This window comes from Pavona decussata, unplaced genomic scaffold (genome assembly GCF_977016875.1).
Source record: "Pavona decussata unplaced genomic scaffold, jaPavDecu1.1 SCAFFOLD_344, whole genome shotgun sequence".
NCBI lineage: Eukaryota > Metazoa > Cnidaria > Anthozoa > Scleractinia > Agariciidae > Pavona > Pavona decussata.
Genome location: NW_028145729.1, coordinates 361,913 through 378,949, shown reverse-complemented (window position 1 = coordinate 378,949; position 17,037 = coordinate 361,913). Strand labels below are relative to the sequence as shown.

The following is a 17,037-nucleotide window of genomic DNA, read 5'->3' as shown; positions in this document are numbered from 1 at the left end:
ACGGTGAATGATTATAAGACTTTAGTTTATACTTTACTCGGATCTTAAAACTAACATGGGTCTCGACGTACGTGACAAGCCATTATCTGTAACCCCTGGCTACAGTGGCATTCAGCGTTGCCCCGTACTTTCTCGAACAGTTTTCAAGTTCCCTCCGAGGGGGCAAAGTAGCGACAAAGCGTGAATTGGAAAGAATTGTAAATAATAAAAACCACCCAAATCAAATTTTCACTACAAAGCCAAATACTGACAGCTATAACCTGAGATCAACACCAGGACCAGTAGCAATACCAAGGTCAAGAACCAAAAGCCATGCGAACTCTTTTATGGCGCGGGCAGCAAGGCTCTTTGTTTATTATTGTATATTTTTAACTTTAGATCCAATTATGTAAATTCATTGCATATTTATTTTTTAAGATGGATGAATAAAGCTTCTTATTATTTGAAGAAGAGAAGATTTTACAAAATTTTGAAATCAAACCGCAAGTTACACAATCTACCTATCAGAATTCGAACTGTTCCTTAATCTAAGTGGTAAATGCAAAAAGTTAAATTACTCATTTTACAAACCTACTCCGACAGATTTACTTTGTAAAAAATGGCAAAATGTTAGCAAAGAGCATGGACACCAATTGTTTCTAGGAGGTGACTGCAGCATCACACTGATTCTCCATTACGTGTTCGAAGGGAATGATACGAAATAGACTGGCTTGAAACTATATTCTATTCGAAGAGAAATTATACGAGAAAATGGCGTATGTTTTGAGCGCATTTCGCAAGTCCGGCCCGAAGAGAAGATGGCGGGCGACATAAATAGTCAGCGGGTATCGCCGTGCATTAAACGCTAAAATTTACAGAGAATACCCGGCCATTTAAAATCGAATACACATGTTTTTGAAGTAGTCAGGAAGGCAGCCTCGAGGCTTTACATGTCCACTGGCAGCTCAAGCGCGCAAACGCAGATTCCGTTGAGCTTTTATGTCTCTAGGTCACCTGTATCCATCTGGTAACGGAATTACGCTTGCCAAGTATTGCCAGTTTGCTTGTCAGATGAATTAGAGAGGCTTCAAAGGCGTGCACTACTGATAATTTATCCGGACTTGGGGTCAGTGTAGAGGCTCTGCAGAAAGCGAGCCTTGCTACCCTTTACACAAGAAGGCAAGAGCTAACAGAGCGACTATTGAATGAGATTATGGAAAATGGTGACCACAAAATTCATAGCCTGTTGCCTGTGCGCAATAGCTGTCCTAGGTCTTTAAGAGGCACACGAATGTTCTCTATGGCAGTATGTAAGACGAACAGATTCCAAAGAAGTTTTATCATGTTCAATGCCATGAACACTGCTTTGTATTACCTAGTTCGGCTGCATTTGGCTCCTTTAGATTCTTATAGGGCCTCTTGGATTTCTTAGTTTTGGATCTTGGAATTCATTATATTTGTATATTTATCTACTTCGTATTTTTTCTTTAGTCCCTTTTTTATGTATACCTGTTTTGCTTTACCAAATTTGTAAATTATTCGTAATTCAGCCTATTGCTCTCAAGAGTCTTTTAAATTTAATAAACCATGACCTCTCTCTCCCTCCCAATCTTTCGCTCCCAATCTTTCTTCTTTTTGTTGACTGTCCTCTACCTGATTTTTGGGGGAAGGTAGTCTTTGGCCTTATGGCTATGCCCACGGCAATTGAAGCAACGGACTACAAAGAACAACAACAACAGAACATGGGCAATGAGATTAACGTGCTTTCTCGCACAGCTATGTCACAGTTAGTAGATAAGACATTGGCGGACCTTCAGATTTGACTATTGAGTGTGAGTACGACTTTTCAAATCTAGTTTATGTGTTTTAGATAACCACTTGTCGCACCAATCTTGTTTCTATGATCTCCTTATCTGCTGGTAAACAACGGAAAGGTACGAGAGTTTTGCGGGGAATGTGACTGATTTGCTGATTTGAAAGTCATACTCGTACTCAATCTCGTACTCTGATCTTAAGGTGCCTATTGGGTGTGTGTGTCAGGCAAGGTACACAAGCTTTTCACACTCACTTGCTGACTATCACGTGAAGTAAGTAAAGTAAAATTCAACAAGTGCACAGAGGAATGAGTTGGCTGAATACCCGAAGCAAGCTATGAAAACATATATACATCTTGCTGGCAACTGAGTAAAGCCCTTCCGCCGATTCATTTTAGTGTTTTGTTATCTGTCAATGATTCCTTTTTTAAACTTTTCACACATAACAGTGTACCGCAAGGAAACTTTAGAGAAAACTATTCAGCCTCTGCCTGAGTAAAACATTGAAAAACACAATGCGCTTATCTGCGCGAGGTTTTGGGATGTGACAACGGTCAATGAATTTTTCATCCATGAATGTCACCGACCTTAGCGGCAACTGCTTTTTACACTAAAGTAGATAACAATTCCACGCCATTGCCTAGACAATACTCGATTCTTTTAAAATAGCGTCATGCAATGAGTTTATTATTCCGCCATTTTTCGCACTTACTTATGCTTAGATATTTATGCACCCAAGGGCTTTTTACCATTCGTCAAAGGCTGCAGTCTGGTAGCTGAAAGCTTATGTTTTAAAAACTTTTTAGCCAGAAAACGGTTTTTAGATTTTGAGATGTATAATCCTGATTACTCGTCTATTTTTACTAAAGTTTATTTAGGGCAGATATATATGTTACAAAGCCAATAGAATTATTAATAATAATAATAATAATAATAATAATAATAATAATAATAATAATAACAAGTAATAAATAAATAATGAAGGAATAAATAAATAAGTAATTATAAATAAATAGAGGTAAGATGATTAATTACAAAAAAAAAAAAGGTGTCTACGTTCAGTGCTGAGACGCCAAGCATCTAGCCAAAAACATTTAAAATAGAAAATCATGATCAAAAGGCTAGGGTAACCTACCGTATTTATTCGATTAACCGCCCTGGGCGCTTATTTAATTTTGGGCCCATGAAGGTGGGCGCTTATTGACTTTTTAGGCCTTTAGAGTGGGCGCTAATTCGAAGGTGGGCGGTTAATCGAATAAATACGGTATGTAAGCAATATGGCTAACTGGCCTTCTTCTTTTTCTCTTTTCATAGTCTTCTTCATGTAAAACTTCCTGAAAGGTCGTCGCGCAGAAGGCCTATCGTCCGCGAGGCACAGGACATTTCCTTGCACATTTTGACACATTGTCGGGATTTGTGAAAAGATTTTCGTTTACATGAATCATACTGAGCTGGCTACAAACCAAAGCTATTCAAATTTGGAAAAAAAATAAATTCTAACAGTTTGGCAAAGCTTAGAAATCGATAAAACCCCTTGCATTTAGTAAACTTTTTGTGGCCTTTGCCCAAAAACCAAAATGGCGTCAGAAATCGAGGCAGCCGGTATAGTCGATTTCAGAGAAAAAAATAGCAAACCAAGCTTCAAAATGACAAAAAGCATAGCAGATGGCACAAAGAGGTCAGGAACTTACCTAAAAATGATGGATCGTAAGAACGAAATAGAAAAGCAGCGTAATCGAAACACCTAACGAAGACAAGCTTGCACTCACTCTTGAACTTACGACTTGTGTGTCTCAAGAGGATTGAAAACAATTAGTTCCTCTCCTACACCTAGAAATGTAACTCCAATTTGCAGCTGGGTGGGGAAGGGAAGGTTCATGTCACATGCTGAAGCCATGGCAACCAGCACGTTTCGACTTTTTATGCTTCATTTCCAAGTATTTTATCGTACAATCGAAGCTCTCTTGCGACCACTTTTGGGAATTACATGTACCAAGAGGTTTTGCTATACATACAATTCAAATGGTCTGATGGTAGCAGGCAAGTCAAAAGTTTAAAGAAAACGACAAAACCATTAAGTTGACAAAACATGTTTCGACAGAGACTTCTGTCATTTTCAGTTAGTTAATTAATGTACAAAGCTTTGGACGTTGAATTTATAATAAGTAGACAAAAATGCTAATTATGATAAACGGTGACAACAAAATGAACATGAAACGTGACCATGTGAGAATTGTAAGGATAATTTTAGATTGCATGGTGTGTATGGCTGTTTAATTGTTGATTCAAATATTAAAGGTTGTCGTCTTTGAATATGAAAAGCCTCTCCGTAATCTAAAGTATGGAAACAATCTAATGAACATAAGGTGCGACAATGTTCACAATTCTACAGATGTCTGAAAATGTGAGAGGCCCTATCACTGGCTAAGTGCTCACGTGCGCGTGTGGAAAAATGCCGGGCTGTTTCGCCAACATAACAGGCAATACAGCCGGCACGTGCAAACTTATACACCACACGTTAACGGAGCCCGTCAGGGACAGGGTCTTGCACACCAAACATATAACCGATCTTAAAAGAAGAAAAAACTAGCTTGATATCTAAATCATTGCAATAGCGCTTAATAAAGAGACGAATCCTTTTCTGAGTGATCGACAACAGAGAAATGGCCTATATAAGGTAGCTTACATTTTACCTTAAGTTACCTTATATAGGCCCGGCATTTTTCCACACGCGCACCTGAGCACTTAGCCAGTGATAGGGCCTCTCATTTTCAAACATTGGCAGAATTCTGAACATTGTCGGGCCTTATGTTCATTAGATTGTTTCCATATTTTAGATCACGCCTCTACCATTTTCCAACTCAAGATAAAAGAGGCTTTTCATATTGAAAGAGAACAACCTTCCTTGAATCAACAATTACCTGAATTGCACCATGTAATCTAAAATTATCCTTATAATTCTCACATTGTCACGTGAACATGTTCATTTTGTTGTCACTGTTTATCATAATTAGCAGGCCTACGACACGAATTGTTTCGGGTAAATCAAATTTACAACTCGCTTACGACTGTCGTGTACGTCACAAACAATGCCGTAGGATTTTGAAACATGTTTTAAAATTCTACGACAATCGCAGGTATGGGCAATGTTGAATGACGAGAGTTGGGTGCGATTTTTTCACCCAGTGTATGACGCGAACAGCGCGCGTTCTAGAAATCGCATGCGACAGTCGTAAGCAAAAGTTGTACCCTTCTAAATTGGCCTTAAGAGAGCTTATTCTCTTAAGCGACCAGCTCTATAACCACTTTTTCAAATTCGCTTTCGAGAGCTTCCACTGTATTATTTGAAGAAAATTAATTTTCACTACTGCTATACATGGCGTGCCATATCATTAAAGTGGACAGGAATTTCCATTCGGAACGCCCCAACCGGGAAAACGGTTTTCAAAAGTTTTCGAAAGTTCCATTACTTCCCAGGATTTTTCCACTGAGACGACCTAAGAAATCGTGTACCGATCCATGATTCCGGAAATTTTTTGCTAAATGGTAAAAATTTTCGCCCGCGTTTGCGTCATTGCGTACTGTGGCCCATAGATTAACGAATGCGTTGTTAATTACGCGGGATGCCCTGAGGGGGCATACCGTGTCTAAAAACGGGACGATTTCTTTTTCTTCGTCGTAGCTTCAAATCGGTACATTAATTTATTACGCGGGATGCCCTGAGGGGGCATACCGTGTCTAAAAACGGGACGATTTCTTTTTCTTCGTCGTAGCTTCAAATCGGTACATTAATTTATTCATTAAACCCACCCCTCTCCTACTCGGGGTGTATTGTTCTGATTGTCTTCAACAGAAGCAGGCCAATCAAAATCCATTCTTGTCGCTTACATCGCGAGGGAGGGGACCCACTCACCCCTACCTGTGTGACGTCAACGCATCATTTGATCTATTTATTAAAAACGGATTAAATTTGGGACCATATTGTTTATAACATGTTCTGGACTCAAGTGTGCCGTTTTCAAACGGAAATTTCACCATTTTGAAGCGGCAAATCGAAAGAATAACTTCTAAGAAGCACTCGAAATTAAAAACGGTAGAAATTGGTGAGTTCATGGCGAAGGAATCGTGCTTTGTTTGACAGTCCTTGACCACGACGCGAGACTAAAAAGAGGTCATTGAGAAGCTTACGTGATCGTAATGGAATTCCACACATTTCCGGTGAAAGTCTGAGTCGCGTAACGGCAAGGAAAACAACGTAACGCGATCGTCGTGACTCAAACTATTCCATTAGCAAGGATAGTTTTATCAATCGGCGAAACATACAGTTGGAAAAAATGAATCAGCCCCAGCATCACGCGTAATGCCAGTAAAGCAGGCATCTTGTTCATTAAACTCACCCCTCTCCTACTCGGGGTGTATTGTTCTGATTGTCTTCAACAAAAGCAGGCCAATCAAAATCCATTCTTGTCGCTTACATCGCGAGGGAGGGGACCCACTCACCCCTACCTGTGTGACGTCAACGCATCATTTGATCTATTTATTAAAAACAAATTAAATTTGGGGCCATATTGTTTATAACATGTTCTGGACTCAAGTGTGCCGTTTTCAAACGGAAATTTCACCCTTTTGAAGCGGCAAATCGAAAGAATAACTTCTAAGAAGCACTCGACATTTAAAACGGTAGAAATTGGTGAGTTCATGGCGAAGGAATCGTGCTTTGTTTGACAGTCCTTGACCACGACGCGAGACTAAAAAGAGGTCATTGAGAAGCTTACGTTATCGTAATGGAATTCCACACATTTCCGGTGAAAGTCTGAGTCGCGTAACACAAGGAAAACAACGTAACGCGATCGTCGTGACTCAAACTATTCCATTAGCAAGGATAGTTTTATCAATCGGCGAAGCATACAGTTGGAAAAAATGAATCAGCCCCAGCATCACGCGTAATGCCAGTAAAGCAGGCATCTTGTTGTAAATGCCTGTGGGCAAGCAAGAATGCGGAAATGCTATTTCAGAGTCCCTGTGATACGAACGGGAAGATCGTGGGCGAATGCACTGCGAAATTGCGACTGTGAACGTGTAGGCGTCTAGGAACGTACGTGACATCAGTTTAAGCCAAGAAAGCGGATAATATTATAGAGATCAAGAGATCACGTTTAGGTGAATAACTTCAACTGTATTCTAAACAAAGTTTTATCTCCCGCAGTGTCCAAATCCTCTAATGCTCATTCAAGCAAGCATTCTACAATTTCACAATAAAATAAACATAAGAAAAGCACTAAATTGCTACATAGATTTCAAAAGCACATTTTGACTAGATTTACGAGATTGGCAAAATATTCATCGCAGATCGTGGTTGACACATCATGCCGGCATGATTTCGACCACAATACCATTGAGCATAATGGGCCGGCATAATAGTCCTACTGCATGCTGTTTTGCTGGCGTAATTGTGCAAATTGTGACATAACTTTCTGTTTTATTTTTATAGCTACTAAAAACTGTAACATTCCAAGATATTTTAATGTTCTATATGAGGCTTTCGTTATTTATAATTTTTTTTGAACCTTTGTGTTACTAATTTTAAATGAACTTAAAAATGAAAATTCGGTGTACGAACATAAGGTATCTTTGTTTTTACGTACACGTCTCTGCCAAATGGGGTAATGATTACGAAAGAGGTTAGCCTTTGATGACGTCATTAGAGTCATATCGGGCAATATTAAACAATCCAATACTTCTGTTTTCAATATAAAAGTGGTAGCGCTGACTCAGTGAAAGCAAACTCACTTTGATGTCACTGAAACTACGACGCTAGCCTCATCGTAACATTCAACTGCGTTTTCTGGTAATGGCTTCGCAATGTTCTGAACGCTTTTTAACTCCACGACAAGAATGTTTTAGTCAGGTTTTTACACCACCGGAAACGAACAATCACCCATTTGATATTATCTTGGTCGTACAAGATGGAAGAAAATTTGAAGCTCATAGACATGTTCTTTCAGAGGCAAGTCCGTACTTTGAAAAGCTACTAACTAGCGGCATGAAAGAGGCTAAAGAAGGATTAGTTTGCCTGGAGACGTATACTGCAGTTGCTATGGGAGGTTTGTTAGAATTTATTTACACTGGGAAGGTCCAGAGATGGACCAGAGAGATTGCCATCGACCTCTTCATAATGGCCGATTATTTGCTTCTTCCAAACTTGAAAACTCTCGCTGAGAATTTTTTGCTAAATACAGTGGAAACTTGGATTGCTCGTCACTGTATTTCAACGTATTATCATGCGGTGAAACATGACGGTAAAAAGCTTTCTTCCAAGACCGAATCGTTCATTCATGAAAATTTCCTTACCATAGCGAGAACCGAAGAGTTTTTGAACTTGTCCATGACAGAGGTTAAAATGTGGATTTCAAGAGATGAAATAAACGTTAGCGCCGAGGAAGACGTGTTCAAGATCATTTTAGCCTGGATCAACCGCGAGAAAAGAGAGCGAAGGAAATATTTCGCCGAGTTATTTTGCCATGTTAGACTTGTTTATGTATCACTCCACTGTCTATACAGCGATTTTGTGACAAATGATCTTGTGCGACAGACCGAAGGCTGTTTGGATCTTGTGAGACGAGCTTTGAAGTTAATTCGATCTGAAGCTCACTACGATTACGTGGATCCTCCCGCGGTTAGGCCAAGGAAGTCGCTTGAGACGCCTCTCATTGTGGCTTGTACAGAACGATCACTTCTCTGTTACTTTCCTAGAGAGGACAAGTGGTTTGGGTTTGCTAAAAATCCAATTACGAATTTAAGAGATTGCGAATTAGCGTCTTGCTGTGGAAAACTTTACTTTTTTGATCCACATGATTGGCAGATTAAATCAAACCTGCTTCGCCGTGAATTATTCTCGAACAATGATTCGTTCCCAGATAGCTGGAAGACCTTGCCATACAAAGAACACAGGTATGTGAAACATATCTTCGTCAGAAACGATAACGAAATATTTGCTTTGGTCACAGAAGCGTGTTTCGATTGTGTGTGTTTAAGCTGCCTTTGCTGTCGAGGATTAGGCAGAAGAAAGAAGCTGATGTCATTCATTACAAAGTACACACCCGAATCCAACTCGTGGAAAGACGTTGCCTCGTTTGACTTCGGTTCACGAGAAGGAATGTGCATCGTGACTAAAGACAGTTTTGTTTATTTTATCGGGGGCAGAGTGAGAGAGCTCAGAGGTGACAGTTGCGTTAAGAATACTGAAAGGTATGACTTAACCTCAAACCAGTGGGACAAAGTAGCTGACATTCAAGAGGACAGGATGTTTGCTTGCGGTGCCGCAACGCATGGAAAAATTTTTGTTGGTGGTGGAGTCAACAAACAGAGAGGAAAGGAGCTGGACACGTGCGAAGTCTACATCGAATCAACTAACGAATGGCATTTTATTGCGAGCATGCCCTCCGTCCCTAGCGTCTTTAGCAGTATGCTGTGTATCGATGGAAAGCTCTACGTAATCGGCGGTTTCTATAGTTACCAACAAGGAGGGAGAGTACAATGCTATGATCCCGAAACGAATGAATGGAACGATGGGATTGAAATGCCCATCGGCCGAAAAGGCTCAAGATTGACACAGGACTGCTATTTTATCGCTTGTTCCATGCGAGTCTTCAGAGGATTCGTTGACAATCTCGACAATGCCTCCACCAGACGTCACGTTGGCCTACGTAACCAGCGTAAATGCCTCATCATGTAAAGTCAATTCTGTAAATTTGCAAGATCACGATTTCCGTGTTCCTTACCCAAAAAGGGAAAAAAAATCACTTTTCTGCTTGCGTCAGCCAGTTGCAATTTCAGAGAAGTCTTTGACAATATTCACGTGTTTTGGTTCAGTACTTGCCACTACGAGATCTCAAGGCTGCATTTTAAAAACCAAAACTACGGCAAAATTTAGGCCGTGGCAAACAATAATTATATAGGTTCACTGCATCCAAAGTACGGCCTATGAATCACACTTAGTTATGCTTTCGTGTCGCACGGTTGTGATGATTAATAGTCCAGTCATTTTATGAAGAAAATTCGGTCAACCTGCCACTAATTGCAACAGAAGGTATTTCAACGGTTTTAGACTCAGAAATGTATCCTTAATAACATACCAAAAGTCCCAAAAAATCCCATAAGGGGAAGTTACCAAAAAACGGGATTTATTATGAAGCTCTGAGAACCGTTTTACGACGGCATGGGAACGAGGCTGGCTTATACTTTTTTTATATAATGCGCGTGTAAAGATCTTAAACTTAATAAAATGTTATGAAATTTCGTGTTTAAATGTTCAATTTAAGGTGTTCCTAATACTTTAAGTAACAGAAGATATTGTTTTGGTGAAAAAAAGGCTGTACTAGCGAAACGCTTAATATATTGGTGAAACTTTTAAGTCTGCTTTTTTGGGTAGAGTGTTGTTTTGTTTTGTTTTTGTTTTCAAGTTTACACTTGCCGAATTGATTTCGTTTAGGTTTTAAAAAAAAATAATTTAATTTAAATATGTTGTAAATTATTGTGGGAAAATAAAACGTTGCGGGTTCACTAGAAGTCGGTCTTGTAGGAGCTGGCGCCTTCGCTGTTACACATATACGTTTCACTCCGGAGTGTTTGTGCTTGCCTTGCACGTTTGTAATATTTCTGTCAAGCAAAATGGCTAGAAGACGTGATTCTGCAATGTTTAGTTCTGGTAAGACACACTCAAGAGTACCTACAATATTCTTAAGTTCTTATAACAGTAAATTGAATTAAGTACTTCTTCACACTAAACATGTGTCTTCGGAAAGGGTCGACCTGCATGAATAAATAAAACATGCACAAACACCGAGATCATTACAAAAGATACAGACACGTAAATCCTATTAATTGCGATTCTTTAGAAAAAGACATTGTACACCTTGCGGAATATTTTCAATCAGATTTCTGATATTTACACAACGGAAAAACATGCAAGTACACATCAAGTGACCAGTGTACGAGATTCCGATGTCAAATATTCTTACAAAACATTTTCGTAAAAACAAAGTAATTTGATAAACATTTCTCAATTAAAAACTTTAGATATCAAAGCCATCAGTTAACTACAACAAGTTAGGGGCTGCAGCTGTGCTGAAAAGCACCCAGTCACGTTTTATTTTCCCGTACATTTTGTGGTCAGTAATAATTTTTCCCGCGAAATTCTCAACCGGATTGAAGTCCGCGGGAAATTGCATACAGACAAATCTATAGAAAAATTAGACAGAGGCAGTACAACGTCTTGCACAATCATGTCGTTAAACCTGTGCTAGCGAAATTGTCTGCCCCAAAAAATAAATTTCTGATTGTTTTTTGTTTTTTTCACGAAAATTTTTTGAAAAACATAATATCTTCTAGCATATTTCAATGAACAAAAATTGCATCTAAAACCACGACAAGGTCTATTAAGTATGCTTGGTACATTCTAAGTTGCATCCTAATTATTTTTTAGACCATCAAGAATCCTAAAATGGATGACAAAATCACTTGCGCAATTTGCCAAAAATTACTTGATAACGTAAAGGACGTCGTAACTCTTTTGTGAGAAGGGAAGGGAGGGTATTAACTGGGCAAGCATAGAGCGCAATGACATCATTCAACCTGCTCCGGTCAAAAGGTGCACCAAACATACCGCCGCACATACTGCCACCCAACTAACATTATCAGAGCTAAGAAACAGGAGAGTACCATTTCACAATTATCAAGTAGCCGCCGTTCTTTTGATCGCAAGGCTGAAAAGTCTTTCAACTTTAAAACTGACTGTTTATTCTGTGAAACGAAAGTTGATTTCGAGGAACCTGAAAAGAGAAGACAAGGGGATGTGTTCAGGGTGACAACCCTCGACACTAAAGATACTGTGTAACAAACCTGTTCCGAAAGGAAAGATGAGTGGGCAGAAGTGGTACATGTTCATGATTTGCCAGCGGCCGATGCCATTTATCATCAGGCGTGCAGCGTGAACTTTAGGACCAAAAAGCAAATCCCACTGCTATTTGCCTCAGAACATCCTGGTTTTAAGAAAAGAAAAATTGGACGAATTTTACGATAACCCGTCAAATCAGGTGCGTACCCATGGGAGGGTTCCAGGGGTTCCGGAACCCCCCTAAACGAAACCAGCTTTTGCGCGCAGTTATAGAAAAGGAGGCTGCCGATAGAAAGAAAACAACGCTTTTGAGTCTACACGATGGGTCGAAAGGCATGAAGCATACGAGGTATTTTTTGACATGTTACCTTCTGTCGTCAAGACACTTGAGGCCATCTCCCATGAGCGACTGTTCCAAAACCAGTACAGCAACACTACATGGAACTGGAATGGTGAGAGTCGAAATAAAGCGAGTTCGCTTTTAAATGCCGTATTGAGGTTTCCCTTCCTCATCCCTCAAGTTACTGCTATGAAGTACTTATCGTTCGTAAACCCCCTGAGCATTAGGCTACAGAAACACGACATTGATGTGTACGAGGCATACCGCCAAGTTGATGACCTCAAAGGCGACCTCAAGCTATCCTGAGAGCAGATTGACACCCGGTTTTAACAATGGCTTGAGACAGCTGCTACTCTTGCATGAAAAGTCAGCATCGAACCCTCTATTCCAAGGCCGACAGGAGCATCGCAGTAACGTGGGACGTGGAGGCAACAATGCCCGAAGAGTATTTCAAGAGGGCTCTTGCAATTCCCTTGCTAGATCACTTAGCTACCCAGAAGGACTACTGTCTCGATCAGCTCAAAGATGCACTTTAGTTTTATTGCCTCAGGTCACCGACTTTGAACTCCTCCGTTGCGCCGAAAATAGCTGCAATCTTCACTACACAACGCGGTTAAAGCTCTGGCTAAATGCGACCATGATTTCTATCCCAACACTCACAAGTTGTTACGAATCCTCTGCACCCTAGTAACCTCTTCAGAATGCCAATCTTTTAGCCGATTGTAGGCTTACTTACAGGCAACTATGTATAGTGAACGAGAGTTTTCCCTTGCTGTCATAAACATCCACTATGACCAGGATGTTGACGTTGATGTTGTCATTGAAATTTTGCTCAAAAACACCCACGACACGTGTTTCTCGCTGACCTTCTGTCTACTGATCGAGAAATAATAACAGAATCCTAAAAAAAAACAAAACTGTAATAGAGCAGAACGTACTAGTTGACACGTCAAGAAATGCTTCTTCTAGTGACACGCGTATGCCTTATGAACGGCTGTATAATTGAACTTCCTTGAGTGACAGATTTCCGACGAGTTAGAAATTAAAACGTGCGTACGTACGTGTGATATTTTCGTAGATAGTATTGCGAAAGCCTATTTTATTTTTGTCAGTCATATCTTGGTTATCAGTATCATTGAAAACCAGTTGTACCTAGTAACTGGGTACTGTTGGACGATAATGAAATGTTACAGGATGTCTTTAGTACAGACCTTTCTAAGTGAAAATTTGAAATACTGCATGGCTTTGAGCTTAATTGAGCTTATACCATATTAAGTAAAGTTATCTACAAGGTGAAAGTTCGCAGAAGTATCTGAAGTAAAATTGATCAAATTTGGATGAATTTAATGCATTTCTGGAGATAAATAAGCAGAATAAAACCAACTTCTGGTTTTTAACCTCGTTTCCATGTAGCACCAAATCGGGAGTTATTAGTCATTAAAATTTTGACATGTTCCCGTGCTTAGATCCTTTGGGACTTTTAGTATGTTCATCTAGATACCATTCCTTAATGATTGGCGAAGAGAAACCTTCTGTTGCAATTAGTGGCAGGTCCAGCCACAAAATGACTGGACTATAAGTGGGTATCGTGATGATGGTGATAATGATGATGAAAATGACAGTACTGAAGACAAAAGATGACATGCTTGTGATAAGCTCGATCACTAAAAACCACTGTTCGGGAAATATCTTTTCCAATTTTAGCTGCTCTCAGTCCCTCAGTCTCAGGGTTTTTTTTGTTTTGTATTGTTTTGCTTTTTTGTTACCTGGAGGGGTGCTTACCATTTACATGTAAAACCCGGAAATTTCAGTTGGAAAATCAAATGGTACGCATCATTCCATTTGGAGTACTTCTGAAATTATGGGCTTCTGGTCAAAGTGATGCATTTTTGTGTCTACGGCTTCTAGAGAAGCGTAGACACTATGTCATCGGGTTGAGTGAAAGAGTGAAAGAGTGTAAGAGTGTAAATGCCACAGGAATCCCAAATAAAATACTATCGAAAGCCGACGCTAATCCTATCTAAGCGATTGTATTTGGGGATCAGGACAATGGCGACAATACGGTAAATGATGTTTTTCGATGTTGATTTGCTTTTTACAAATAGTTTAAGTGATGATTTGAACCAGAATTCTGTAACTTCTGTAATTTTCATCGCAAACGTTCCCGAATTTACTGCGAGTGATCGCTTACAAACACGGAGTGCCTTCAAATTTTACGTGCGTGTTTGCACGCACGCATCAAAACTGAAAGTTTTTTGCCTCTAATAGCAAATGCGTCGTTTATTTCAATAAAATGTTTTTTTTAGAAAGCTTTTTGTTGATTTTTGTGTCTTTGTCAATTCATATATGCGTTTGAGAAGCGACAAATGCGTAATCAAGGACAATTTGCATAAGCGGGTTGAAATTTCATATGCCAAAGGTCTTCATCAACATGCCATGAATTTTGGCAATATTTTTGCATTCAAGTGTGTTTTTCGGCAAATGATTAATAGGTAACCATATTATTTTACGTCAGCTTTGGAAGCCAACGATATTTATTTATCTACTGCGCATTTTATCCAGTTTAAACCGCTCTAGGAAAAAGTTAATTTATGCGAAAACTATGGAAACACGACAGGAGTCAAAGGGTTAAAGAATGATACTTGCCATTCATAAGTTCAGTATAGATTAATTAATAGTTTCTGTTGCATTTTATGCCTACGTTTCAGATTAGAACTTTGCTTTCAGTACTTTATGTTTAGAACTTTGCTGCATTGCTTTAATACAAAGTTGTGGTTCACGTTGTAAGATTATATAATATATTGTTTATGTTAGAATAAAGTTACAGTTCTCTGCATACAAAATGTTTGTGGTAAACGATACCAGCTTAATCTCTTCTCATCAGTATTCTGTGCAACATTTTACAACCATTTTTCTTTTATCTCTATCCTATTTCCACTCCTCCCTCTTCGTTTTCATTTCAGTCTTATTTTCCTTTTCTTCAATTCTTTTATAGCACATTTCTATACCAGTACTGCAGTAGACACATGCAGTCTGAGACTGCCTATTTTTATTACTCATTTTGAGATTTACAGCTGGCCTCATTTGTTCAAAGAGCGGATAAATTTATCCACTGGGTAGGTCGCCTCCGGCAGACAAAATGCGTGCAAGACTTTCCCGATAGCCTTATCATTTCTGAAGGTAGTAGAAGCATATGTCAAATTTAAGTATGGGATTGTGTGGAAAACTTCCCAAAAGCGTTAGTTGGGGTACATTTACTCCGCTAGATAGTGACTTATCCATTGGATAAAGTTATCCGCTCTTTGAACAACTGGAACCTGATGTTCATACATTTTGCATGCTATCCATCTTCTGTTAAGACAAGCTAAATCATTTCGTATTTATGCCGAAAATTTCCATCCGGTTGGTTTGCGTAAATCGTAGGCACCCCAGCTGGCCTTCATCCAACTTTGCATTACCTATATACCGTGATAAAGGCCTGAGAATAGGCAGATGTTAACTCTAAACACAACAAACATATCAATTAAAATTAAGACGGATAATTCATTGGCACTGATGAAAACATACAAAGTATCATGATTATATAAATATGTAATGTGTAAGACCAGCAGTAATAAAACATTTTGACACCTCGTTTCGAGGGCTTTTGCTTAAAACTTTTACATGGGTTTAAGATTGCCAAAAACGCACCGGAAAAATGCGGCTGAATTCACGAAACACTATGGGCCAGTCATTTAAAAAGAGTCTAAGTTAGGTCGAGGCTTAAGACAATCAGTGGGACTCCAAATCTGTTTGTAAGTGGTTTATTTTAAGTAGATAAATAGTTTTCTAGTGTGGGATGCAAGCCTCCTTGTTACCGCCAGCAGCAGACAATGTTTAGATATGACTGTTGGCAAAATTGAAAATGGCTTACAACGTGGTTTTGTTAAACACCGTCTAAACTGCCTTTTAATTACTGACCCTATTTCTTCGCTGTTTTGAAAGACAAGACCGTCAAACTTGGCCTTTTTACTAATTTTAAGTTGCATTTTCCAGCAGTTTCATTGAGTTTTCGTCAGGTGACTTAACTTGCCTACATCGAAATTTTAAGCTACTGTGATAAAGGCCAGTCTGGCATGTAGCCTGAAGCCGGCAAAGGATCTGCTTTGCATATCTTGTATCAATCGGGTGTGGTGAAACCTTTCCATAATTTTCACTCTGCGCCTGGTCAACTACAAAGATGGAAATAACTATCGTTCTTTTCAAACAAATTGGAATGTTTTGATTTTAAGGACGGTGCCTACTAATACAGAAGTATCTTTGCGCAGACTATGGGGGAAAAACAGATCTTAGCAAGGGCTATTGAAATCCATAAAGAAGATTAGGGGTAACCGCACATGTTTTAGAGGTAATTAAGCTAAAATTTATTTTAAAAAGCAGTAAAATATAAAGCAATGTATGGCGTTTTTCTCCAAATTGAAGCTTTCCTTTCTCTGAAAAATGCATGGTTACCCCAAATTTTCTTTTTGGATACCAAAAGCACTTGCTAACTTCTGCTCAGTCACAGCATAGGCTCGTCACGCAACCCACCTCACCACTAAGGAAAGAAGGGTTGCGTGACGACCCTAACAACGGCTGCGAAGGAGACCACTAGCCTGGTCAATCTTAGCAATTAAATATTCTGCCCACGCTTCCCAGCGTGAACTGCTTGCTTTCTATTTGAGTTTTGGATACTGGAAGATTGAACAGAATGCTCCATAGATTACTTTATACATAGGTTAATGCTCTAAATATTGTTATTGGTGTTTGTGTGTGTGTCGTCAGTGTTTGGCTTTGCTAGAAAGTGTTTTTTGTTTAACTGTCCTACCTCCGCTGTAAATATTTAATTTACATTATTTAAACCAGCTCCCTGATATTTTTAGCTCCTTAGTTATTTCAGGGAGCTGGTAAGCCCTTAACATTTCAAAATCTTTTCAACTAAATGTATGAATCACTTTTAAACGGGGTAATAAAGTCTTGTTGTTGTTGAA

At 39.2% G+C, this 17,037-nt stretch overlaps 1 protein-coding gene across 2 annotated transcripts; it reads left to right on the top strand.

Annotated features, from left to right (window-relative positions):
• Nucleotides 1-7,549: 7,549 nt before the first annotated feature.
• Nucleotides 7,550-17,037, top strand: LOC146453219 (kelch repeat and BTB domain-containing protein 12-like). 2 transcript variants are annotated; one of them, XM_085096857.1, is made up of 3 exons: nucleotides 7,550-9,827; nucleotides 13,609-13,906; nucleotides 15,067-17,037. In XM_085096857.1, the coding sequence occupies exon 1, from the start codon at nucleotides 7,645-7,647 to the stop codon at nucleotides 9,526-9,528; it is 1,884 nt and encodes a 627-aa protein (XP_084952983.1). In that variant the 5' UTR covers nucleotides 7,550-7,644; the 3' UTR covers nucleotides 9,529-9,827; nucleotides 13,609-13,906; nucleotides 15,067-17,037. The 2 variants fall into 2 exon arrangements, with proteins under 2 accessions (XP_084952983.1, XP_084952984.1); XM_085096858.1 differs by having other exon boundaries at nucleotides 13,609-13,919; nucleotides 15,320-17,037.

Bases quoted from the DNA above. Each gene is read 5' to 3' on its own strand.
- LOC146453219 (XM_085096857.1), top strand. From the start codon at position 7,645: ATGGCTTCGCAATGTTCTGAACGCTTTTTAACTCCACGACAAGAATGT.